The sequence below is a fragment of the Carcharhinus amblyrhynchos genome, chromosome 20, assembly GCF_965287045.1.
Source record: "Carcharhinus amblyrhynchos chromosome 20, sCarAmb.v2.hapA, whole genome shotgun sequence".
NCBI classification, from domain to species: domain Eukaryota; kingdom Metazoa; phylum Chordata; class Chondrichthyes; order Carcharhiniformes; family Carcharhinidae; genus Carcharhinus; species Carcharhinus amblyrhynchos.
The window spans coordinates 45291164-45316724 of NC_137343.1; the positions used below are offsets into that span (position 1 = coordinate 45291164).

At 42.7% G+C, this 25561-nt stretch overlaps 1 protein-coding gene across 2 annotated transcripts in view; it reads left to right on the forward strand.

Moving 5' to 3' along the window:
* hira (histone cell cycle regulator a) overlaps positions 1-18092 on the forward strand; it is a 94855-nt gene extending 76763 nt beyond the window's left edge. For both annotated transcript variants that reach the window (XM_080208511.1, XM_080208512.1), the window contains 7 exons: positions 880-1041; positions 2991-3049; positions 10424-10529; positions 14928-15050; positions 16166-16329; positions 16416-16504; positions 17225-18092. In XM_080208511.1, the coding sequence (XP_080064637.1) occupies positions 880-1041; positions 2991-3049; positions 10424-10529; positions 14928-15050; positions 16166-16329; positions 16416-16504; positions 17225-17341 (820 nt within the window). In that variant the 3' untranslated portion in view covers positions 17342-18092. The remainder of the gene's footprint in view (positions 1-879; positions 1042-2990; positions 3050-10423; positions 10530-14927; positions 15051-16165; positions 16330-16415; positions 16505-17224) is intronic.
* Positions 18093-25561: the final 7469 nt, after the last annotated feature.

The following is a 25561-nucleotide window of genomic DNA, read 5'->3' on the forward strand; positions in this document are numbered from 1 at the left end:
CTTTCACCTTAATATTCCTTCATGGGATATGGGCTTCACTGGCTAGGCCAGTATTTATCGCCCATCCCTTATTGCCCTTGAGAAGATGGTAGTGAGCTGCCTTCTTGAACCGTGTACAAATTGATATTTCCAACTCTCCATCTGTCTCCAGTTTCAGAATTGAGCTCTTTGTTCTTGCTCACTACTGCCCCTTCATGGCAGACAGGGGAGAGTGCCCTTTATTGCGTCACTCCCCACAACTTCCACTGCTATCTTTATGTCTGGAGTTAGGAATTATTGCTGGGCAATAGATATGAGGCAACTTTGGAAATGGATAGAGATTTTAAAACACTAATTTTTACTTAAAACACAGAAAATGGAGGCTTATTTCCTGTCTAATTTGACTTGAAGCTGTAATTCAGAGATGAAGGGATAGTGCTCTGATTCAGTTCCTTCCAGTTAAATGTTATTTTGCATCATTACTAACAGCACCATGTAATGCTGTGGTATAGGTGTTTAATTGTTTTACATTCGGGAATTCTACGGATCCCCGCTAAAGAATTTTTGTCGACTTACTGCAGCTTATTCTGCTCACCCCAAGTATACAGCCAAGAAATAATGGTAAATTGGCAGAGGTGTCTAACCCTGACTAAAATCTGTGTTATTCTTGTGGACTGTTGATTGACATGCTGGTCCCTACTTTTCTGTAGTGGATTAGCACAGTCTCCTGCAGGTTGCAGCAAAGGCAAATTGGTGTGTTCCCTTGATGTTGCGTTGCGATTTCTCTGTTTCATTTCCCAACCTGGATGCAGGGCTGTGGTTTCTCCTGCTCTCCCCAGCACCCAGTGAAGCAAAGTTTAACAGGGCTCATCCTGATCCATTGTGCCTTTTTTTTTGCAGCGACCTTGTCAGCGTGGCTTGTGAGGAACGAACAGTCTCTGTGTTTTCAGCAAGCGGGCGACGGCTGCTACCTGCCATCCTCCTACAGTCGCCCATCTCTACACTGCATTGTGCGAGTCATTTTGTGATGGCTTTGTTGGCTACTGCTACACTCTCTGTCTGGTAAGTGCTTACAACTCCAAAAAATAACAGCAAACCTGGCCATCCAAATAGATTATGGATAGAATAAAGGAGTGTGAGGGTGCATGTTGTGTAGAGAAATATTGAGGAGCAACTGACCCAAATAATTCAGGCATGCATATTGTTCTCATGGACATAAATCATTGTCACTTGTGTGTGTGTGTGTCACTCTCAAGCCCCTCAGTTTGCTGTTCTAGTACAGAAAGATAACTGGTAAGGGGAGAGGCAAGAAACATAAACATAAGAAATAGGAGCAGGAGTAGGCCACCTGGCCCCTCGAGCCTGCCCCGCCATTCAACAAGATCATGGCTGATCTGTTGTGGCTCAGTTCCACATTCCCGCCCTCTCCCCATAACCCTTAATCCCCTCTCTTATCAAAAACCCATCAACCCGCTTCTTAAAAATATTTAGCGAGGTAGCCTCCACCACTTCAACGGGCAGAGAATTCCAGAGATTCACCACCCTTTGAGTGAAGAAGTTCTTCCTCAACTCCGTTCTAAACCGCCCCCCCTTTATCTTGAGGCTGTGCCCCCTCGTCCTACTGTCCTTTCTGAGCAGGAAGAGTCTCTCCACCTCTATCCTATCCATCCCATTCATCATCTTATACGTCTCAATGAGATCTCCCCTCATTCTTCTAAACTCTAACGCGTACAAGCCTAATTTATTCAGCCTCTCCTCATAGCTCAACCCCCTCAACTCCGGCATCAGCCTAGTAAACCTCCTCTGCACTCCCTCCAAGGCCAAAATATCCTTGCGTAAGTACGGCGCCCAAAACTGCACACAGTACTCCAGCTGTGGCCTCACCAATGCCCTATATAGCCGCAGCAAGACCTCCCTACTTTTATATTCAATCCCCCTCGCTATGAAGGCCAGCATCCCATTCGCCTTCCTGACCACCTGCTGCACCTGCAAGCTGGGTTGGAGATGATTCAGATGTCAGAGGGATGTTTTTTACACAGAGGGTGGTGGGGGCCTGGAATGCACTGCCAAGTAGGGTAGTGGAGGCAGACACACTGGCATAGTTTAAGACTTACCTGGATAATCACATGAGCAGACTGGGAATGGAGGGATACAAACGAATAGTCTAGTTGGACCAATGAGCGGCACAGGCTTGGAGGGCTGAAGGGCCTGTTTCCTGTGCTGTATTGTTCTTTGTTCTTTGATACAGTGAAGAGCAAACAAATAATTTGAAGTGTATTGTAATAAGTTCTAAGGAAAGGTTCAAAGAGCAACTCAATTTTAGGCAACAATAGTTGAGTGAAAGATTTTGTTGAAATTATGCATCCTGATGATTTACTTTAAAATTAGACAGGGTAATGGGACAAGAGTCATGAATAAAAAGTGACAAAATAAATTTGACTCTACTGCCATGTAAATTTAACATACGGTGTATGATAGATATCTGGAGCAATGCACCAGGCAAAGGATTGTAAAAAGAAAATCAGTTATTCCACACTGAGGCTAGCAATAGCCCTTCAATTATTATTCTGACTAGGACCAGTTAACTTAGCGTAGTATAGGGGCTGGGGCCTTCTGGCCTGTTCATCTTAGAACTGCAATAGGTGGTAACTTCTCCCTTCAGGAATTAACAGCACTTCATGATGTGCAAACCTTATCTTCAACATGAAACTTTATGGACCTCATTTGAAGATTATTTGGGATTGAAGCCTGTATGTATTGAATTATTATGCTGTGTGATCTATGTATGTGGGAAGTTAATTGCGGGAGGTAAGAATCTGATCATATGTAAGCTAATTTGGCTTTCCAATCCCATTACGCTGATGAAGAAACAATATCACATGGTATCAGCCTACATCTTGGTGATAGGAGTTGCTGACACTTATTGGAGCTGCAACTATATTATTCAGGCCACAATGCTCATCCTCAAATGAGAGACTTCAATTGTATTTCATGTTTTATTGTTCTTCCAGGGATGCAAAGAAGCAGACTGTATTGGTCAAAGATGAATCTCTAATCACTATATTATCAGGTACTTGGCTTTGATTTTTATTTATTCATGTACAATTCTTGCTCTAACTATAAACTCAGGTGTGCGAAAATTCAAAACACTTTCAGATTCCTCCCAGTTTTCTTCCCCAACCACCACCTGTTCCTTTTCAATGACCAAATATTCTGAAGTTTTAATTCTAATCTGGCACATCCAGCACATATTTTCCCAATTCTTTTGTCCATTTTAATATTCTGCTTCAGTATTGAGTGTTGTGGAGAATTCAGGTGTGTGAACTCAGGAATTTCAGCGTGTATCCTGTTTAGGACAGAGCTCAGGAAAAGGATCCCAACCCTCAGCACAAACACTATGTGCTCTGTCACTCTATCCGTAACCCCCACAACTTGCCTGGACTTGCAAAATCTCACTAACTTTCCTGTCTGGAAACAATACACATCTTTTTAACCTGTGCTTAATGCTCTCTCCACTCACATTGTCTATACCTTTAAGACTTGATTAGCTGTAAAGATTCACATTCCGATCGTTATTCATGTAAATTGAGTTGTGATCAGAACTTCCACCCACCTGACGAAGGAACAGCCAGTTCCGAAAGCCAGTGGTGTTTGCTACAAATACTATTGTTTGTTCGCCATAGCTGGTGTTCATCTTTTTAAAACCCACTTCCTTGTCCATTTCTTCATATCTTTTAGTACCTTTGCATCTTAAGTAAAATACCGTTTGGGCTCTTTACAATACTTGCTTTTGTTTTTATGACAGGCTGGCAGTTTCCACAAGTTGACCCAGTTATCAAAATTACATACAACAATGTGAATTTACTTATATAGCGCCTTTAACATAGAGTTTCCCAAATGGACACTGATTCAGGAAGGGACCAATTAGGAGTAACCAAAACCTTGGTTGAAGGGATGCGTGTTGAAGGAGATGAAGATTCTGAGAATTTTAGGGTAAGGAATATTCTAGACAGTAGAATTCAGTAGAATGAAAGGCAGTGGGGCAAGGAAGGTCTGCGAGAAAAGGCCAGAGTCAGATATACATTTGATATGGAACAAAGGACTGACTCAAGCTCCGGAGATGATGTTAGCAAAGACCAAGACAAAAAAATTAAACTTAAATGTGGTGGGAGAGGTCAAGGAACTAATGGTAGGTTACAGGGCAAAGGTGATGGAGAAGTAGGACTCGATGTGGAAAAGGATATATGTGCCAGAGTTCTGAGCAAGTTAGAATTTATTGAGCGGATCATTGAAGTAGCCAAGTCTGCAGATGATAGAAATGTACGTTTAATATAGGAAGGTATAAAAGGCTGCAGTAAATCACGTGGATAGAATTGCAGAAATGAAAATGAATTGCTTTGGGTTGAGGGAATATATAGAATCTGAACAGTTGTGTCTAATAGTCTTGTATAGAATAAAACTTCTTTATTCATAATGTGCAAAGGTCAGCATTTTGATTTTTGCTTTAATCGGCCTCTTTTTCTGAATATCTTCTTTGGGTTAGTCTTCATGCTAGCTGAAAAGGTTGAAATTTTCATATTGGCATATGGAAGTATTGTTTACCCTTTACAAACATCTGAGTTGATTCTATGTCTATGGCCTGCGTTCCACATGCCAATAACCTTTTGTGTTTTTCCTGGATTCATTTGAGAACTTGTCCTAGGGAGCTGCGACCAATTTCCTCATGGATCTGAAATAATCCTTGAACAAGCATATCTGTCCCGTCCAAATCAATGACAGTCAGTATAGTCCAGCCTTATGAAGCATGCAGACATTCGCAACCACACAAGGAATCTGCAGACCCATTTATCATCTCTGTAGCTATACCCAGCTTATCTACAGGATTATTCAGCAGCAAAACAGTTTGTTCTATTTAAATAACTTACCTCCTACAGTGCAAACAAGAACCTCTGCCAGTGACACTTCATGTGTATAGGAGTTTTTGTCAGGAGATTGCTACTGCATAGCACCAGTAGAGAACACAATGCTCCTTTTGCCCTGGTGCAACTGTACAAAAAATAATAATGAGACACAGATGAGCTATACCACACTAGATAGGAGTGCATTGTTCCCTTTTTCTCCTGCACTTTGCTCCTATGGGAACTGATACAGATGAATATGAGCAGAAAGAAACAAGTTGCTATTTCAGTGGACTGCATACAGACTAGCACTAGTTATCTGAGACTGGACTCTATCTGCTTGTCATACTGTTGTTAGCAGTCCACAGCTTTGAACTGTCCAAAGCATAATAATTGCTTTCTGTACCATCTTGTGCCTTCGGGTGATCTGTTTAGATTAGCAAAATGATGTGAAGTTAAAGTGCTGGACAATTGGGATTAATTGGATGTACGTAATTCATTTAATTTCTTGTCCATTAACTACAGATAACTTAAAAAAAGCTTTTACCATAAATCTGCTTTTGTAATGTTCTTAAATTGGTTGAATTCTTGTAAATTTCTAATGCACAATTACAAAATACAAACATTAGACTATTGAACCTTCACTGGGTTGTTTGTCAGTTGCACCTGGTTGTACTGAAACCTAGCCGGGAGCTTTGACAACTTAAAATAAAACGATTGTGCCTTTTTCTGTCAGTGCAGTCTCAGTTCCTTTTTGTCTGTTCCTGTGCATCTGTTTCCGAGCAATCAAATTAAGCTTGAGAAAAGAAAATGTTTTTTTCCCCCCACGTCACATTTAATGAGCAGGCATGTGAATTATAAATATTTTCACCAATTTTTCAGCCCGAACCCTCTGTTCCATTTTCACTCCATATGGTTTATTAGTGTTCCCAAAGTTTTGTTAGCATTTCTACTAGTTTGATCTAACTGGAGCATCCCAACAACCCAATCCCTATATAAGGAGAGCAAAAACACTTCAAAGAAACATCCCATTTTGTCAGATAGTCTTGGGTCAAGAATTTCTTCAGGTACTTCAGAAATGATTTTCTTTTGAAAGCAATAAATGACATGCCCTTCATTTGATACTTTGTGTGAAAAGATATCTTATTGCAAAACCGGGTACAGTATTTATTCCTCAAACACTGACAGTAAACATAAAAAATAAAGACAGTTATGTCTTTATTGCTGCTTGAGGGTTGTAACTGTGTGAAAATTGGCTGTCATGTTCCTACATTGCAACTGCAACTACAACTTATCAAAGTGAATGCTCATTTTGGAGCAGTTAGTAACTCTTTACAGAGAAATAGAAGGACTAGGTATTGGGGGCAGCAGTTCCAGTAATGCTTCCCCAGAACACTTAAGTTCCATGCACAATTCTGCAGGAATATACTTGAAGACCCTTGATCACTCATCCTAACACTTAGCATTTGTGGTAGTTTTGAAAGTAAACCCTGGACTCAAACTCAAATGTGTGTTTTCATGTTTAATTGATATCTTGGGACAGGAATTACTTCACTTACTTCAGAAATGATTTTCTTTTGAAAGTGATAAATGACGTGCTCATCATTTGACATTTTGTGTGAAAAGACCAGATCTTCTTCGGGTACAGATTACTCATTGTCACTGTAAATTAATATACGGGGGAGGCTACAGAAACTGTTTTTATGCTCCTTACGAGCTCCTTGGTTGGCTGCAGCTCAGTTGTTTTTTTTGATGTGGAGATGCCGGTGTTGGACTGGAGTGGGCACAGTAAGATGTCTCACAGCACCAGGTTAAAGTCTTAACAGGTTTATTTGGAATCACGAGCTTTCGGAACGCTGCTGCTTCATCAGGTGAGTGGAGGTTAGTTCACAAACAGGGCAAATAGAGGCACAGACACAACTGCAAGATAATTACAGACTGGTTGGAATGCGTGTTTTTACAGGTAATTAACTCTTTACAGGTGCAAACAGCGTGTGGGGAGAGAAGGATAATCACAGATTAAAGAGGTGTGAATTGTCTCAAGCTTCGACATATCATAAGATTTTGCAAACCCAGGCAATATTGTGGGATTACAAGTAGTGTGATATGAACCCAAAATCCTGGCTGAGGCCATCCTCATGCGTGCGAAACCTGGCTATCAGTTTTTGCACGGTCACACTGCAGGAAAGTATGTCCCGAGGCGTGGTATGTTGGCGAGATTATGCAGACGCTACAACAACGGATGAACGAACACTGTGCAACAATCGCCAGGCAGGAGAATTACAGAAGGGCCATGGGCCCTTCCAGTCGGGGAGCACTTCAGCAGTCAAGGGCATTCAGCCTCCGATCCTAGGGTAAGCATTCTCCAAGATGGCCTTCAAGACACACAACAATGCAGAATCTCTGAGTAGAAACTGATAGCCAAGTTCTCCATGCATGAGGATGGCCTCAACCGGGACCTTGGGTTCATGTCACACTACATGTAATGCCACCATACTGCCTGGGTTTGCAAAATCCTACAAACTGTGCTGGCTTGAAACAATTCTTTAACCTGTGATTATCCCTCTCTCCGCACACACACTGTTTGTATCTGTTAAGACTTGATTACCTGTAAAGACTCGCATTCTAACCATTCTTCACATTTCAATCTGTAATTATCTTGCAGTTGTGTCTTTGCCTATATATGCTGTGGTTGTGAACTAACCTCCACTCACCTATGGAAGAGCAGCACTCTGAAAGCTCGTGATTCCAAATAAACCTGTTGGACTTAAACCTGGTGTTGTGCGACATCTTACTTGATTTTTTGATTTTATTTATTATTGCTACATGTATAAATACGCAGTGAAAAGTATTGTCTCTTATGCACTATTCAACCAAAGCATACTGTACATAAAGAACGCAGAAGATGCAGAATGTAGTGTTACGGTCATAGCTAAGGTGTAGAGAATTATCAAATTAATATGAGATAGGTCCATTCAGGAGTCTGATGGCAGCAGGGAAGAAAATTTTCTTATGCCGGTTAGTATGTAACCTCAGACTTTTGTATCTTTTTCCCGATGGAAGAAGCTGGAAGAGAGAATGTCTGGGGTGTGTTGGGGTCCTTGATTATGCTGGCTGTTTTCCCAAGGCAGCAGGAAGTGTAGACAGAGTCAACGAATGGGAGGCCAGTTTGCATGATGGACTGGGTTTCATTCACGGCCCTTTGTAGTTTCTTGCGATTTTGAACAGAGCAGGAGCCATAACCAGCTGTGATATAACCAGAAAGGATGCTTTCTATGGTAATCTGTAAAAGTTGGTGAGTGTCACAGTGGAAATGCTGAATTTCCTCCGCCTTTGAAGCATTGGTGGGCTTTCAAAACTATAGCGCCAGTGTGTAGGGAGCAGGGGAGGTTGTTAGTGATCTGGACACCTTGAAACTTGAAGCTCTTGACCATTTCCACTTCACCCCCATTGATGTAGACAGGGTCACGTCCTCCACTATGCTTTCTGAAGTCCATAACTATCCCCTTTGGTAACAATCTCACCTCTGAGTTAGACATTTGTGTGTTCTGCTCTCCCTCCAGGACCTGAGCATAAAAATCTAGGCTGACACTCCAGTGCAAAACTGAGGGAGAGTTGACTATTGGAGGTGCCATGATTTGGATGAGATGTTAATGAGATCCACTGCTCTCTCAGCTGGGCATAAAGGATCCCGTGACACTATTTCAAAAAAGAGCAGGAAGCTTATCTCAGCTGTCGTAGCCAATATTTATCCTTCAATCAATATCACAAGAAGACATTATATAAATATTATAATGTTGCTGTTTGTCGGACCTGGCAAATTGAATACTGTCTTTCGCGAATTATAACAGTGACTACATGTCGAAAGTACTTTGTTGGCTGTGAAATGCTTTGAGCTATCCTGAGATCATAAAAGACGCTATAAAAATGCAACTCTTTCTTTCTGAAGCCGAAATGGTGAAGGGAAATTTAGTATGACTACAATATGACCTAATTTTTAAGGCCCTAAACCAGCCAAAGAAGGGTTAAGAACACACAAATGAAATCAAACCACCTAGATGGCTTTGCTTTGTAAAGGAGATATTAACAGTTTACAAAAATTAATTGTCTTTGCAACAATTTGAGGTTGGCCACTGGTCATTGCGATAGAGGGTTGCAGCAGAATTACAAAGGGTGTTCATAGAGGAGAATAAGGTGAAAGTGTTTCTATGGACAGAGGGTCAGCAACCAGATGGGTTAGATTTAATATAATTGCCAGAAGAGCCAGAGGGGAAGTTAGTTTTTTTTTAGCATAGCACAAGTTATGGTGATTTGTGATGCACTGTTTAAAAAGATGGAATCGATACCATATTAATGTTCAAAAGTGAATTGGATATATATTTGCGGAAAAAAACTCTAGGGCTATGGAAAAACAATATAGTTCTTGCAAAGACCTGACAGACAAGATGGGCTGAATGGTCAACCTTCTGTATTGCATATTTTCATGATAATGATTAGTAGCCAATTTCAGTGTTCGAGTGATGTACCAACTATTGATAGATGCACCTGCAACATTTTTTTAACTGCCACAATCTTCTCAATGAAACAAAACCATTTATTTGATTTAGTTTTGGTGATTTCTCTCCCTAACTGGAATGGGAATCGATTCCAGCACCAGTTGTAAAAGCAGGGCCATATTGTAGTCACTTGCTATATGCCGCAGTGGAGGACAGGTATATGGGAGTGCGATAATTTGAACCCTGTACACTAAAAGAAGCCCTGGCTAAATGTACCAAACATTATTTAGAATATATGTGATACCAATGCTGTCAGGATTTTATACTTGAAGATTATGTAATTCTTGAGGCAAGGTGATGTAGTATAAAGTGAGCTGAATTTACTATCAAAGTCTGCTGTATTGTAGGATGCAGGGTAAACCCAAACCATGAATATTGTTATTAAATAATCATAGAATCCTGCACTGCAGAAAGAGGCCATTTGGCCCATCGAGTCTGCACCGACCACAATCCCACCTAGCCCCTATCCCCATAACCCCATGTATTTATCCCAGCTAGTCCCCCTAACACTAAGGGGGCAATTTAGCAAGGCCTATCCACCTAACCTGCGCACCTTTGGAGTGGGAGGAGACTGGAGCACCCGGAGGAAACCCACACAGACAGGGGGCGAATGTGCAAACTCTACACAAAGGCCCAAGCCAGAAATCAAACCCAGGTCCCTGGTGCTGTGAGGCAGTAGTGCTAACCACTGTGCCACCGTGCTGCCCAAGACAGTGTAATCACAGACCAAAGGTATTATATTATAAAATGTACTGTAATCCCTAGCATAGGATGCTGTGTAGCAGAACTATTGACCAAGGTTGGTGTATTACGGAATGTCATCACCTGGGTATTAGGGGATGTGACCCAGTGGACTGTATGATGAATGCATTATAATCATCCTGCATGCTATGTGAACCCTGCTGTTTTTATTCCTTGGTTTGGAAGCTGTAAATTATGAAGCAGTTGGTGGCTGAGCTTTAATACCTTTTCATCACTTTTTGTTCATAGGTAACGATACCACTATAACACAATCGCTGCTCACACACCATGGTGTCCCAGTGGTCACTCTATCCAATGGCAAGTCATACTGTTTCAACACGTCCCTATGCACATGGTAAGGAATTATGGTCTAACAGGTCAGAAGGTGAACCTTGCTGGATACTCTGCTGATGGGCAATCTTTGCATTTTGTTTTAATCATGGATCAGATAAGCCCTCCTGGTTCAAGGGGGAATTGGGCCTTGTTGGGAGGTGTGTTGGTCAGTGATGGAAAGGAAAGAGAGGTTTCCCTACAGTTTTCTGATGTTGACGCTGTCACATGAATGTTATATTTTGTCGCCATAATCCTTAACTCCACTGTCATTATTTCACAGGTGATTTTTTAAAAAATCTGAAACTAAAATCAATTTGGCTCCCAGCAAATATTCTTCACCCTAAAACCCAATTCCCTAACTACTGTGAGTTTGACTGTATGCAGTGTCTTCAGTTTTTGCTTGATTTTGAGAACTGAATTTCAAAACCACATTCAGTTCACCATCCAGGTGACATATGTTTCATAATACTATATCGGCTGCCTTCATCAGTAACTTGCTCCTTTTGCGTCTGAAACTCTTGTTCACTGGGCTGAATTCTGTCCTTGCTGATTTCCTGACTTTTCTCCTTTGGAAACTGCAATCTGCTCAAAACCATGCAATCTGCACTGAGTCCTAGCCCCTTCTCACCCATCAGTTCTCCTTTACCTCAACGCATCAGATTAATAATCTTTGATATTATTTACAAATCCCTCCACATTTCCATCTTGCAAACTTCCCCATTACATTGTGTCAGCATGTGTTCACCGTTCTTCTGATACTCTGATCCTTTGTGTACACCCCTCTTGTCATGTTTTATGCCAGTCACTTCAACCTCCTTTGCTTCACAGCCTGGAACCTTCTCCCAGCACTCTTGCACTTTATTGTCTCTCACTGCTTAGAAAGCCTTTGACCATACCTTCAGTTACCTCATATCATTGCACAGTATCCACTATTTTTTTGAGGGTTTATTGCTTGGACTGGGTGCCTGTTGGCCATGATTTGGTTACCTTCTTGACACCATCGGTTTGTAGGTTTTTAGGTTGGAAACTTGCTTTAACAGGCGGAGCACACAAAGGTTGCTGTCTTCCTCGAAGAGTGAATCTCATTCAGAAACTGGCAGGCACCACCTGGTACAGCAAAGCCAACACTGCTCCACTTACCATGTTCTATTCAACAGCAGAGTATTGCTGCTCAGCTAGGCTCAGGAGCTGCCACACAAATGTGGTAGATATCCATCTTTGAGAAGCCATGAGGATGATTTCTGGAATATTGAGACCTACGCAGTCTGCGTGGCTTCCTGTTGTAGCAAGCATGACAGGCAAAACACTCCCTCAAAAATCACCACCGACTAAACAGCTATCAAAGCACTCCCATGAATAAAAGGCTTCCAAAAGCCCACGCACTCATCTGAAATCCCGTAACTTTGACTGGAATACCCTCTACACCAGCGTCCAAACTTTTCACGTGGAAGGGGCACATTTCAAACATTCCTCACTCGGGGGACCAATGATCAAATTTCAAGAGATAAAGTCTGCCCCCACACTCTCACCATCCCCTGCAGGCCCCCCACACACTCTCACATCCTATCAGCACCTTCTCACCACGTCATTCTCCCTCTCTCTCTCTCTCCCCTCTCTCCTCTCTCTCCCCCCTCTCTCTCCCCCCTCTCTCTCCCCCCTCTCTCTCCCCCCTCTCTCTCCCCCCTCTCTCTCCCCGTCTCTCTCTCTCTCTCTCCTCTCTTCTCTCTCTCTTCTCTCTCTCCTCTCTTCTCTCTCTCTTCTCTCTCTCCTCTCTCTTCTCTCTCTCCTCTCTCTTCTCTCTCTCCTCTCTCTCTCTCTCCTCTCTCCCCTCTCTCCTCTCTCCCCCCTCTCTCTCCTCTCTCTTTTCTCTCTCCCCTCTCTCTCTCCTCTCTCCCCTCTCTCTCTCTCTTCTCTCTCCCCTCTTTCTCTCTCCTCTCTCTTCTCTCTCTCTCTCTCTCTTTTCTCTCTCCCCTCTCTCTCCCCTCTCTCCCCTCTCTCTCCTCTCTCTCTCTCTCGCTCCTCTCTCTCTCTCTCTCTCTCTCTCTCTCTCTCCCCTCTCTCTCCCCACCCCTCCCCTGCCACCACACACACACACACACACACACACACAGCCCCACTGCAGACTGCAGTCTCCAGTCAGTCACTCAGAGGCCAGTGAACGTATACTGTGAAGGGGAGAGAAAACATTGTTAAACATACTGAAGCCAAACCAGTTCTGGTGTCGAATATATGATTTTGATAGAGTTAAAATGGAAAAAGATACGATGGATGGAGGGAAAAGGGCACGGTTTAGAGGTTATAGCTACCATGCTTTGTGGAGCCCTAACACTGATACAGGAATGAAATGCATGGCTGAATGGTCTCCTTGTTGTAATTTCAATGATCATGGGATTAATAATTAGGCAGGACAGCTTGAAAGGTACAGTACGGCAGCGTCAATCTGTTTTTGATAAACTAAATCCCATCATTCATCTTCTGTATAAAAAATAGTGCCCTGCGTATGCTTGGTGAGAACTATAACATTATAAAGTTGGATAGTGAATGTAGCAGCACCTTAATGAACAGAGAAGTTGGTATTATGACTTGAAGCTGTGTTGGGGTGGGTGAGTGAATAGTATGGTGTTAGGGCCATGAGTTTCTAATTTCCATCAGAGAATCTTTCAGAACTGAAGGAGGCCATTCAGCCTATCATACCTGTAACTGAGTCTTTGAAGAAGCTATCCAGTTGGTCCCACTTATTCTCCATGGGCCTGTAAATATTTCACCTTTCCAACTATATATCCAATTCTGTTTTGACCGTTCAATTCAGAGACCATGCAGATTGATGTAGTGTGGTACCTCTGAGCGCTCGTGGCACTTTGAATGATGGCCAGACCAGTGATCATACTCATGGTCATTTAATGAGGAAGAAAGTCCTCCTTCCTAGTGCCAGACTGCCTTCAACTTCTTGAGTCAAAGCTTTGTGATGAGACTCCATATCAACTGCTTTGAGAACACCACCCACTTTTACAATAGATGTCAAAGCAGTCAGAACAAGTCCTTTTATTTAAGCAGTTGCAGCTATTTTAGTTTTTTCTTTTATTTTATTTTCTTTTTAAGCTTTGTAATGTACTTAATCATTTTAAATTGCATTACGTGAATCTTGAGATGAATAAACCTATGAAAATATCTGACTGAGAGCAATGAACTGATTTGACTATCTGATGATGTGTAACCAAACTGTTCTTTCAAATAGATCAAGTGCGACCGTCAGACATCATAAATAGCACACTGGAGTACTTTTTTAAAATCAGATTTAGATCTCTAGTGAGTCTGGGAGTTCCCCTTACTATAAATAATCCATTTTGTGGGCAGCAGTATGGTGATGTTTGTAAAGATAACAAACTGGTCTTCCTGTGTAGTTTCACTACATCCAACACTTTCAGAGGATGGGCCAGTGTACTTTACGGTTGGGTACACGTCATAGTGTACAGACAAAATCTATGCCGCGGCCACCACCAAAGGTGCCTTTTGCTGAACATAATTGGATTATTGAGCAAATTAATTGCACTGTCTTTTTCTGTTCAGTATATGCTTGACATTAAGTAATATTTCATTCCGGATAGCTGAAAACAATTAATATTTAAAGTTTCAGTATTGACTTGGTTTCTTCCAGTGACCTGTGTCAACAATAAGAAATCCTGGTGGGACTTTTTAAGGATTTTACATTATTGTGCATAATGGGAGGTACCTGACAGTTTGTGTAAAAGGTTTGCCAGTTTGAACTTGCACGTCCTCCCAGTTGCAAGTAGTTTTCACCAACTTATCTGCTCAGTGTGGGCCAAGCAAGTTAGTTTTCTTGTCACTGGATGTTCATAATAGCCTGGTGCGTAGATGTGAGTGTGTGTGGTTCTTGGCCCCTTGAGAATTGCTCATGTTACTGGAGCAGGTCATGACCAAGCATGGAAAGAGTAAAGGATGGGTGTAGTGCTTTGGTCACAAATAATAATAATGCGAACCCCTGTGCTGCTGCCGCACTTAATTCCCAAGAGCCACACTGCACTCCAGGGCTGTTAGTAATCTGGACTAAATTGACAGTGCATGGAGGGCGAGGTCATACCAAATATGTATAGATGTAACCCAACATAGGATTCTGCTACAATCCTGAAAAATAACTGCTGAGATGACAAAACTAACATAATGACAGTTATTTGTTACTGGGAATAATATCAGTTCAGTATACAGATGGGAGAGCGTACTCGCTTATAATAATTTATTTGTGTGACGCAAACTTCTAATCGTGGTAGGCTACTTTCCACATCCTTTGTGAATTTACAATGATTTGACACCAAATGAGGGATGATTTAGGCAGTCCAGTAAACTCTACTTGTGTCATTTGTCTTCAAGCCTCTTGTCTCATTTGGATTGCTTTATCTTTAAGGAATTTGATCTCGGATAAACAGGACTCGCTGGTTCAGTGTGCAGATTACCGCAGTTGTTTAACTTCTCAAGAGGCCATGTTGTGCTCGGGGCCCCTGGCTACAGTGCAAGGTTGTGGGATAAAGTAAGTGGCCACAATGCTGATCTATCCATCAATGCAACAAAGGGGCAAATCCATGATTTTTAAAAATTCACTTGTTACCGTTTCCGAAGTTGTTGATTAGAAATATTATTTCTATTGATTTTCATCAAGATTGATCTTCTTTATTCTCCATTGAGATTGAATTGGTTTCCTTTACATTGTGAACATGCACTTGTCTAATTGCTGAAACTGTGATGTTAAAGGCAACTTCCTGAAGTGATCCTGCACCTCAGCAAGGTGTGCAATATAATGCAATATTTATGTTACTCACCTCTAGGTCGTATGATGCATCAAGAATTTCTGGTTTTCTCCTACTAGTTATAGTTGGAGTGCCAGGTGGATGTTCTCCCCTGAATATCACTCACCCCCGACTCAGTACTCCAATGTTGTGTAACTGTGACAGTCATAGTTTATATTAATAAGGCTGCCATTTAAGGCACTTACTCCCATTCCTATGGTGTATGAGGAAGTCAGCTACCAGATGGAGTAGTTGAAGCAAGTTGCATAGGTGCATTAAGAAGAAGCTAGAAAAGCTTCTTGTTGTGGAAGAATGGAATTAGACGGATATTCTGATGGGTTTAGATGATGTAGGGGGTGAAAGCAGAAAAGTCTTTGGGTAGAATGTAACAGGTCCAAGGAGTGTTTGTTAGCAGGAGGCTGCTGTGTAGTCCCAGTGCAACCTCGAGTGGGGAACACTGCTGGAACTATATCCTCTCCCAGCAAAGAGGAGCCAGGATTTGGATGGGAGGTAAGTAGGCAGGGAAGGGTGAGGAATCTTTTGATGGATCCAGAACAGGAGGTCTCAGGGGTGCTGGGGCTCTTGATGAAAATGCTGAGGGGTGGGCAGCAGGGAACCACTTGGAGGGTGAGCAGATCTTGGAGGGGGGACCTCAATCAGGAAACAAGGCTCAGGAGGGAAACATATCACTACTTGTCTGTCTGAGGCCTGGGCAGATCCCTTCACCTTATAAACCAGTGAAACGCTGAGTAATATATTTTTATGGAAATGGACTTCGTTCCTATGCCTGCAGCTTTCTTGGTGCCTCGGCTGTCCTTTCACTGCCTCAAGCTGTAAAGTCAATCTTTGAATTTTCTAGTGCTGGACGTCAGGCTGCTAGACTCTCCTCGATGCCTCATGTCTTACAGCGAGGGACGACGCTGGCTTATCTGGAGAATCAGGTTGCGGCCGCAATGACGCTAAAATCTAGCCAGGAATACCGTCACTGGCTTCTTATCTACACTCGCTATTTAGTAAACGAAGGTAGGATAGTCTCTCAAGTTCCACACCTTGATTCAGTGCTCAGATTTATGCTCAGCTATTCCATTGACTCTTGCTTCTGATTGCAGGATTTGAGCCTCGACTAAGGGAGTTGTGTAAAGATTTGCTGGGTCCTGTGCACAACTCTTCCAGTAGCCAGTGGGAGTCAACTGTCTTGGTAAGCATAGTGCAGTCAGCAACTTGGAGAAGGATAATTTAACACTTCAGGCAGAAATCTTTACTGTGTGACGACAGCATTAAAACACTGGAGAATGGCTGAAGTTATCTCCGTACGTAATCAGAATGTGACCAGTATTTTGCAAGCAGCATAGTTCTGTTTGATCTGCAGAATTTTAGAAATGCTGTATTTTTATTGCCTTTTGTGAGTTGGGTGTCAGTGGAACCAGGTTCCAGAACGTGTTGGTGTCATTGGTTGAGAGAGAAATAGAGAAAAATAGGAAAAATTAAAGTTTTAACTTTTTCGTCTCAAAGACTGGGTTTATTGACAAATTCCTTTTCTAGATACAGCCACCGTCGGTTGGTACATGCATTTCGTAACATATTAAAACTCACAATTCTACCTCAATCAAAGGGGAGAGACAGGTTCTGCTGCATTGTTTGAATTTGCTACAATGTGCACTGTTAATGTGAGTGAGAGATTGAATCCTGCAGTCTGCACTGTTAATGTCAGTGAGGGATTGCGTACTGCAGAGTGTACTGTCACCCTGAGGGACTTAGGTGCTGCAGTCTGTACCGTTACACTTAGGAGTTGAATCCTGTGGTCTGCAGACTTGATATGTATGCTTTGTCTTTTAGTCCTAAACTCCCCAACCAGCTATGCAAAAAAATCAGTGCTACTTCAGCCGTTATCTGAAAGATTTCTTCATTCTGTATGCAGGGACTACGGAAGAGAGAGCTGCTAAAGGAGATGCTTCCCGTGATTGGACAGAACCTTCGATTCCAGAGACTCTTCACAGAGTATCAGGACCAGCTGGATCTTCTGAGAGACAAGTAGCACTACCCAGTAATGTTTTGAAGATCTGACCGTGGTAGTTCTCTGGGAGATTTGCTGTGGTCAGCCGGTGACCCCGCTTGGGAGAGATGGACTTAGAGGATTTGGGGTTCAGCCTTAGAGATGGGTCCACGTTTTGTTACACCAAGCTGGCCCACGCCAGGTGGACCTTCTCACAGAAACAGCGCTGCTGGTCTGAATGCATCACTTCACAACTAGCGGCTGTGCTGTGCACACGAGAGATGATTTGCGGCTGTACTGCAGGACATCGGTGACCAGGGGGCTAATGCTCCACCCAGAGTTTGGTTGGAAGCGACCAAGATTAAAGACTCTATCCAACTTGTAATGTACACTGGCCCCCTTACTTACCAGATAGAGTGACTTCACAGCCCTTGCCCACTATAAGCTACCAAGTCCAATGCTGTATGACACTCAGCAATTTACTGGCTGTTCCTTTCCACAGAACGGGAAGGGCAACACAGATGTGAAAGCTGCCAGACCTTGAGCCTTCTCAGAGGAGGAACGGCTGAGTTCAGACTTTTCATGATGTAGTTTTCCGTTTGCCTGATGTACTAAGTTACACATTTGTTTACCGTCTGTCATTGTTTAAAAGTGTGAATGGGAAAAATGAAATTCTAATGAGTGACCATGGATATGGCAGAGATGTACATAAACCTAATCCGCCCTTTGGTACCTTTTAACTTTATACAGGCAAATTTTTTGTTCTTTTTTATAAAATAAAGATAGAATATTGCATCTCTGTTTTTCCCTGTTGGAATTACAGCATTCCATGTAAGGCACCAAGAAGGCACCTCCCGCATAGAAACAAGCCCAGTTATGTGTTACCGGGTTAGGCAAAAAGTGCAGATTGTACTTGGTGAATTGAGCAGTGATCAAGAATATGTAAATGTACCAACATTTAAGATATCTGAACTTTGCATGGAGTGCAAGTTGCTCAGGACTGAAATAAGTGGTCTACAGTCTAAGTTTGAAACCATTGAGGCCTCACTGTTTTACACTTGACTTTCCAATATCCTGAACATAGAATCGAGGCAGGAACTGTGAACTTGGTGATGTAGTGTAGCAATTGGATCCCCTTCCTTAATACTAGGAAGTCTAAATCAGAACCCGCGTGTTTCAAACCTGAACTGCAGACCACAAGCCCAAGATGGGGTGCAATGCATTATCTTGTTAGCTTGGACTTCTTTACCTTGTTTGAAGGGGCCATGAATTGGATTCAATTGGATTTTGAATTTGGTTTTGGAAGAAAGCAAGGAATGGATTTGGGTTTGCCTGGTCCATTATGAGCATTGGCCCTGTAACTTGAAGGAAGGAGTGAAAAATGTTTTTAAAAAGACTACTTGCTGCTGCATAAATGCAGTCTTAGGCTGCTAGGTCTCTATACCCATACGTTCAAACTTCTAGTTACAATCTGTTGATTAAACTTTACATTGAGGGAAGAATCATAGAGTCATTAGGGCACAGAACAAGGCCACTTGGCTCCTGAACACATGTTGGTTCTCCAGCAAACAACCCAGTCACTCCCAATTCCTTGTTCTATTCCTGTAGCAATCCAAGTTTATTTTCCTCAAGTTCTCATTCAATTTTCTTTTCAAATCATGGTTGCCACCACTTCCACCACTCTCATGGGCAGCAAGTTCCAAGTCACTGCACAAAAATGTCCCTCCTGACATCCCCTCTGCGTCTCTTGCCCAGAATCTTAAATCTGTGTTCCCTGATATTTGTCCCATTAGTTAGCGGGAACACATTTCTATGTTGACCTTTTAAAAACCTGTCATAATCCTACATACCTCGATCAGGTCGCCTCTCAATCTCCTTTGCACCATGGAGAACAACCCCAAGCTTTTTAATCCTTCATCCCTAGAACTAGTCAGGTAAATCTCCTCTGCACCCTCTCAAGGACACTTCCTAAACTGTGATATTCAGAACTGGACAAAATACTCTAGTTGGGCCTAACCAAATCTTTTATAAAGGTTCAGCATAACTTGCCTGTTTTTGTACTCAATAACCTTCACAGATCTAAACATATACTCCAACCTCCCCCTGCCCTCCCAAGCTTCCTCTGTCTCTGCACACTCTTTAGAATTATACTATTAGATTTATAAATACTCTCCCTAGCCCATCTGCCAAAATGTATCATCACACTTTTCTGTATTAAATTCCATCTATCCATCCTGCTAACCTATTTATGTCTTGTTGCAGTCAATTCTCACCACTGCCACACCTCAAGTTTGGCACCATTGGCAAGTTTTAAAATGTCATCCTGTATTCCAATATCATATATATATATATAAAAAATACACACACACATAAAAAAAAGAGTGGTCTAGCACTGACCCTTGGGCCACCACTGTCTGCAATGCACCAGTTTGAAAATATTCATATAATGCATCTCATGATTTTCTGTCCTTAAGCCAATTTTTCATCCAAATTGATACTGACTTTCCTATTCCATGAGCCTTAATATTGTTAACCAGTCTTTTGAATGATACCTTGTCTTATACTTCCTTGAAATTCAAAGGGACAATATTCACTGCATTTCCTTCATCAACCATCTCTCTTGGGCGTGGGGCAACATGGTGGCACAGTGGTTAGCACTGCTGCCTCACAGTGCCAAGGACCCGGGTTCGATTCCTAGCTTGGATCACTATCTGCACATTCTCCTCATGTCTGTGCGAGTTTCCTCCCACAGCCTGAAAGACGTACTGGTTAGGTGCATTGGCCATGCTATTTCTTCCTCAGTGTACCCAAACAGGTGCTGGAGTGTGACCACTGGAGGATTTTCACAGTAACTTCATTGCAGTGTTAACGTAAGCCTACCTTTGACACTAATAAATAAATTTTAAAACTTTTAATCAAAAGATTCACCTAGATTAGTCAAACAGGTTCTGCCTTTTAGCAAATCCAAATTGGCTCCTTTTAAATAACTCAGACTTCCTCTAGTGCCTATTGATTTTTTTTTCCTTTGATTGTTTTTAAAACCTTACCATCGCTGATGGGTAATCCTATTCTTCTTTCCTTCTTAGACATGCTAATGCCCAACCCCACCAACCTAATGTAAACTATCTCCAACCACACTAGTCAACCTCCTAAGAATCCAAAGCCCTCCATCCTGCAAGCCAGAAATTGATCCCATCTTCCTATTTCTACTTTGCTAAGGTGCAACACTGTAATTCAGAGAGTACTACCATTGACATCTGATACTTTCTCCCTAACTCCTGAAAATCTGACCATAGGACCTGAATACCTGTGTCCTCTATGTTGCTGGTACCGCTATGTACCACAACTTCACTCTTTCCCCCTGCAAACTATCCTGCACCCTTCCGTGATGTTGGCAGGAAGGGAACACATCCTGTTGGATTCACAATGATAGTTACAGAAATGCCTGCCTGTCGCTCAAACCGTGGGATGTACAATAATGACACTTGCCGATCTTTGCTCTTCCTTCCTATACAGTCCTTTGCCAATTGGTGCCTTTGTTTGGGCATTGCTTCAAGATGTTGTCACTCCCAGCAGTTTCCAATGCTGAGTACCTATTTGAAAGTGGCACACAAATCGAAGACTCTGGCACTTCCTGTCTTTCAGATATTCTTCCATCAACTAGCCTGAATTCTCACTCCTTGCTGGGTAACCACCTCCTGCAATATATGATCCTGAGAACATTCACCCTCCCCATAGCTGTGCAGTGACTGCAGTTGCCACTCGAACTCAGAAACCCTGAACTTAAGCTCAGGCAGCTGGAGACATTCCCAACACACGTGACAGCCCTACAGCACATGAAGTATCCTGAAGTTCCAATACAGTATAGTTATTGCAAAAAGTAGTGTCAGTTAGAAGCATAGAAAAGTTACAGCACAGAAGGACGCCATTTGGTCCATCTAGTCCATGCCAGCCCAAGGATCCCTAGGTACCCTTTCTAATCCCACCTTCCTGCACCCAGCCCATTGCCCTGTAGCTTATAGCACTTAAAGTGCAGATCCAGGTACTTTTGAAAAGAGTTCAGGGCCTCCTAACAGCCATCATACTTTGCGCAAAATTGTACTTCCTCATGTCTCTACACCTACTATCACTTACCTTGACTGTATGTTCCCTGGTTTTAGAACTCACCCAAGGGAAACATTTTATCCTGTCCACTCTATCTCTTCCCCTCATAATTCTGTACATCTCTATCAAGTCACCCTTGCCTTCTTTGTTTCGAGGAAAATCACCCCAATCTTTTCTCGTAGCTACACTTTCTTAGCCCTGGCAACATTCTTGTAAACCTAAAAAAAACTCTATTCCCTCTATTAGAATCTAATTAGTATCTTGTTTAAATTATTAATCTAAAAGAATGGCTCTGGACTGCTCTGCTCTGGTATTTAATATTAATCCACTTAGCCTGATTGAAATTTTTGATTTCTCACTTGCCAGTTTGAAGAAGTGCCCTAGTTTAGGGAGAGAAAAGAGAAATTCTTGCCGAAGTATTGAGGTATACAAGATGATGAAGGGTATGGATAAAGTAGATGTGGAACGGATGCTTCTGCTAGTGGGGCATTCTGGGCCGAGAGGTCATAGTCTTAGGATGATGGGTAGAACATAGAACATAGAACATTACAGCGCGGAACAGGCCCTTCGGCCCACAATGTTGCGCCGACCAGTCTTATTTTTAAAAAAAACATTGACCCACTAATCTAAACCAATACCTTTTCGTCCATAAACCTATCCACCAATCTCTTAAACGCCCCAAAACTAGGCGCATTTACAACTGCAGCAGGCAGGGCATTCCAGTCCCTCACCACCCTCTGGGTAAAGAACCTGCCCCTGACATCCGTCCTATAACTACCCCAAGTTAAAACAGAGTTGAGGAGAAACTACTTCTCACAAAGGGTTGTGAGTCTGGAATTCTGTACCCCAAAGCGCAGTGGATGCTGGGACAGTTGAGTAAATGTAAGGAGGAGTTAGATTTTCAATTGGTAATGGGGGGGGATGAAGGATTATGGGGAGAAGGCAGGAAAATGGGAATGAGGTGCATATCAGCAATGATTGAATGACACAGCAGACTGGATGGGCCAAATGGCCTAATTCTGCTCCTATATCTTGTGAACTGTTATAAATAATCAGAAACTTACGTTCCTCTTTGTCATATTTTAATTTTTTTTCCTGAACATTGCGAGTCTACTAGGAACTGCCTTGCTCTTTTTCAGAGCTCTCTCCTACCTCATCCCCGGTCTGACTCAGCCTTTGTTCCTGGACCTTGCTCTGCTGCTGCTGCTCTTTTATCCCTGTCCCGCCCCTGGCTTGCTCTGCCCCCATTGTTATTTCCCTCTCGACCTTGTTACTGCTGGTGTACATCACCTCAGTCAAATGGACTCGAGCTTTACTTGCTTTCTGTTTGTAGTGTTAGGTGCGCTCCAATAGATGCTTTGTGGCTTTGTCAGGATTCAGAGCTATGCTGCATCACACTGTAGGGCCGAATATGCTCCCTGTTGGCGTTGCTGGTACTTAATCAAGAGAACTATAAAGTAATAGATACACTGATGGTGGGGAAGTGGGATGGTGTTTGTGGTAATGGTGTTGCTGTCGACCATAAGAACTGATGGAAGGGTGATTAAAGCTCCCTCTGGTGGCTGATAGCCACAATGTATGTGTGTGTTTTCACAATGAGAAACACAAGCAAAAGAAGACTGCCAAATTCAGCCTGTCCTCGAAATGAGAGACAAGAGACAGTCAAAATAAGAGACAGTGCCTGAAAATATGGGGCACTTGGTTCTAATCCTCCTGAGATTTAAGTACTAAAGTCAGAAGGGAGTGAGAGAGAGTTACTGGATCACTATGTACTGGATTGAAGTGTGAAATAGGCTGGATAGAATTTTTCATTGAGTAAGCTATAAATTTTGATGTAAATAGTATTGATCCCTTGGAATTCTTATCAGGTCTTCTTTTACAACAATGAAATGAAATAACACCAGCCAGTACAAATTCTAGTTACAAAAGGGTTTGCTGGAGCAGGTTTGAGGGCCAGAATGGCCTACTTCTATCTCTTTGTCCTCCATTTCATTTGAACTCTGTGTGAATGGCCATTTTTTACAGTCCACATTTCCAACATTGCAGTGAGGTGCCATTGCTGATTGTTTTTAAATTTGCTCTCGGGATTTGAGTATCACTGTCAAGGCCAGCATTTCCTACCCATTCCTAACTGCTCTTCAAAAGATGGTGATGAGCTGCCACCTTAAACTGCTACAGCCACACTCTGTGCTGTTCCAGACATTTCAACCAGTGATAGTGATAATCAGCATTCACACAATCCCTACAGTGCAGAAGGAGGCCATTCAGCCCATCAAACCTGCACTGACAAAAATCCCACTCAGGTTCTATCCCATTAACATATTTACCCTGCTACTCCCCCTGACACTAAAGGGCAATTGAGCATGATCAATTAACCTAACCCACACAGTCTTGGAGTGTGGGAGGAAACTGGAGCACCCAGAGGAAACCCATGCAGACACAGGGAGAACGTGCAAACTCCACACAGCCATCTGAGGCCAGAATTGAACCCGAGTCCCTGGTGCTGTGAAGCAGCAGTGCTAACCACTGTACCACCTTGCTGCCAGGGGAAAACTTGCATGTCATGATGTTTCCTTGCATCCGTTGCCGTTGCCCCTCTAGGTGGTAGAAGTTGTGTGTTTGGAAGATGCTATCAAAGGTGTGTGTCACGCAGTGGCTGTCAGTCACCAGAGGGAGTTGTGACCTCCCCACAAACACCATCCCACTTCCCCACAGTCAGTGAGTGTATCTATTATTTTGTAGTCTCCTGGATTTGATACCAGTAGCACCAATAGGGAGCATATTCAGCCATACAGTGTGATGCAGCACAGCTCTGACACCTGCCTACTCAAAGCCACAAAGCAACTATTGGAATGCATCAAATAGTACAAACAAAAAGCCTAGGTGAAGCATTGAAGTGCATTTTGTAGCTGATGCACATTAAAGCCAGGATGCGCTGATGATATTCATGGTGAGTGCTCAAGGTTGTGGATGAGGTGCCAATCAAATGGGTTGTTTTGTCTTCAGATAGACTCAAGTGTCTTGAGTGTTGCAGGAGTTGCCCTCTTCCAGGCAAGTGGAGAGTTTTCCATCACACTCCTGAGTTGTGCTTTCTTGATGTTGGATAGGTTTCGGGGAGTCAAGATGTGCATTACCGGTAACATAATTCCCAGGCTCTGACAAGCTGTTGAAATCACAGTGTTTATATGGTAGTCCAGTTAAGTTCCTCATTGCTGTTAACCCCCTTGGATGTTAAAGTGGAGGATTCAGCAAGGTAATGCCGTTGAATGCCAAAGGGAGCTGGGTAGATTCTCTTTTATTCATTCACAGGATGAGGGCATTACTGGATAGGCCAGCAGTTATTGTTCATTACTCGAGGAGGTAATGATGTGCCATTTCATGAACCACTGCAGTCCATGTATGTTGTAAAGACACCCACAGTGTTAATAAGGGAATGCAAGGATTTTGATCCAGGGATAGCGAAGGAAGGGCAATATGATTTCAGATCAGGATGGTGTGTGACTTGGAGGGGAACTTGTAGGTTATGGTGTTGCCATACAGCTGCTGCTGTTGTCCTTCCAGGTGGTAGATGGCGTAAGTTTGGAAGATGCAGTCAATGGAGCTTTGGTGAGGTTAGGTAGATTGGCCATGATCAATGCACAGGGTTACAGGGATAGGACTGGGGAGTGGGCCTAGGTAGAGTGTTGGCACAGAGTCAATGGACTGAGTTTCCTCCTCCTGCACTGTAGGGATTCTATGGTTCTCCAGTGAGTTGCTGCAGTGCATCTTGTAGATGGTACGTAGTGCTGCCACTGTGAATCAGTGGTGGAAGGAGTGAATGTTTAAGGTGGTGGGTGGGGTACAAATCAATATGGCTGTTTTATCCTTGGGGGTGGGGAAATGTGTTGGGATAATTGCGTGGTGTTGGAGCTACACTCATCCAGAGAAGTGGAGAGGATTCCACTGCACTCCTGACTTGTGTGTTGTAGATTGTGAACAGGCTTTGAGGAAGTGAGTTACTCTCCTATTGGAATAAAGTTTTAAATTTTATCTACTAGTGTCACAAGTCGGCTTATATTAACACTGCAATGAAGTTACTGTGAAAATCCCCTAGTCACCACATTCCTGTCCTTGTTTGGGTATACTGAGGGAGAATTTAGCATAGTCAGTGCACCTAAT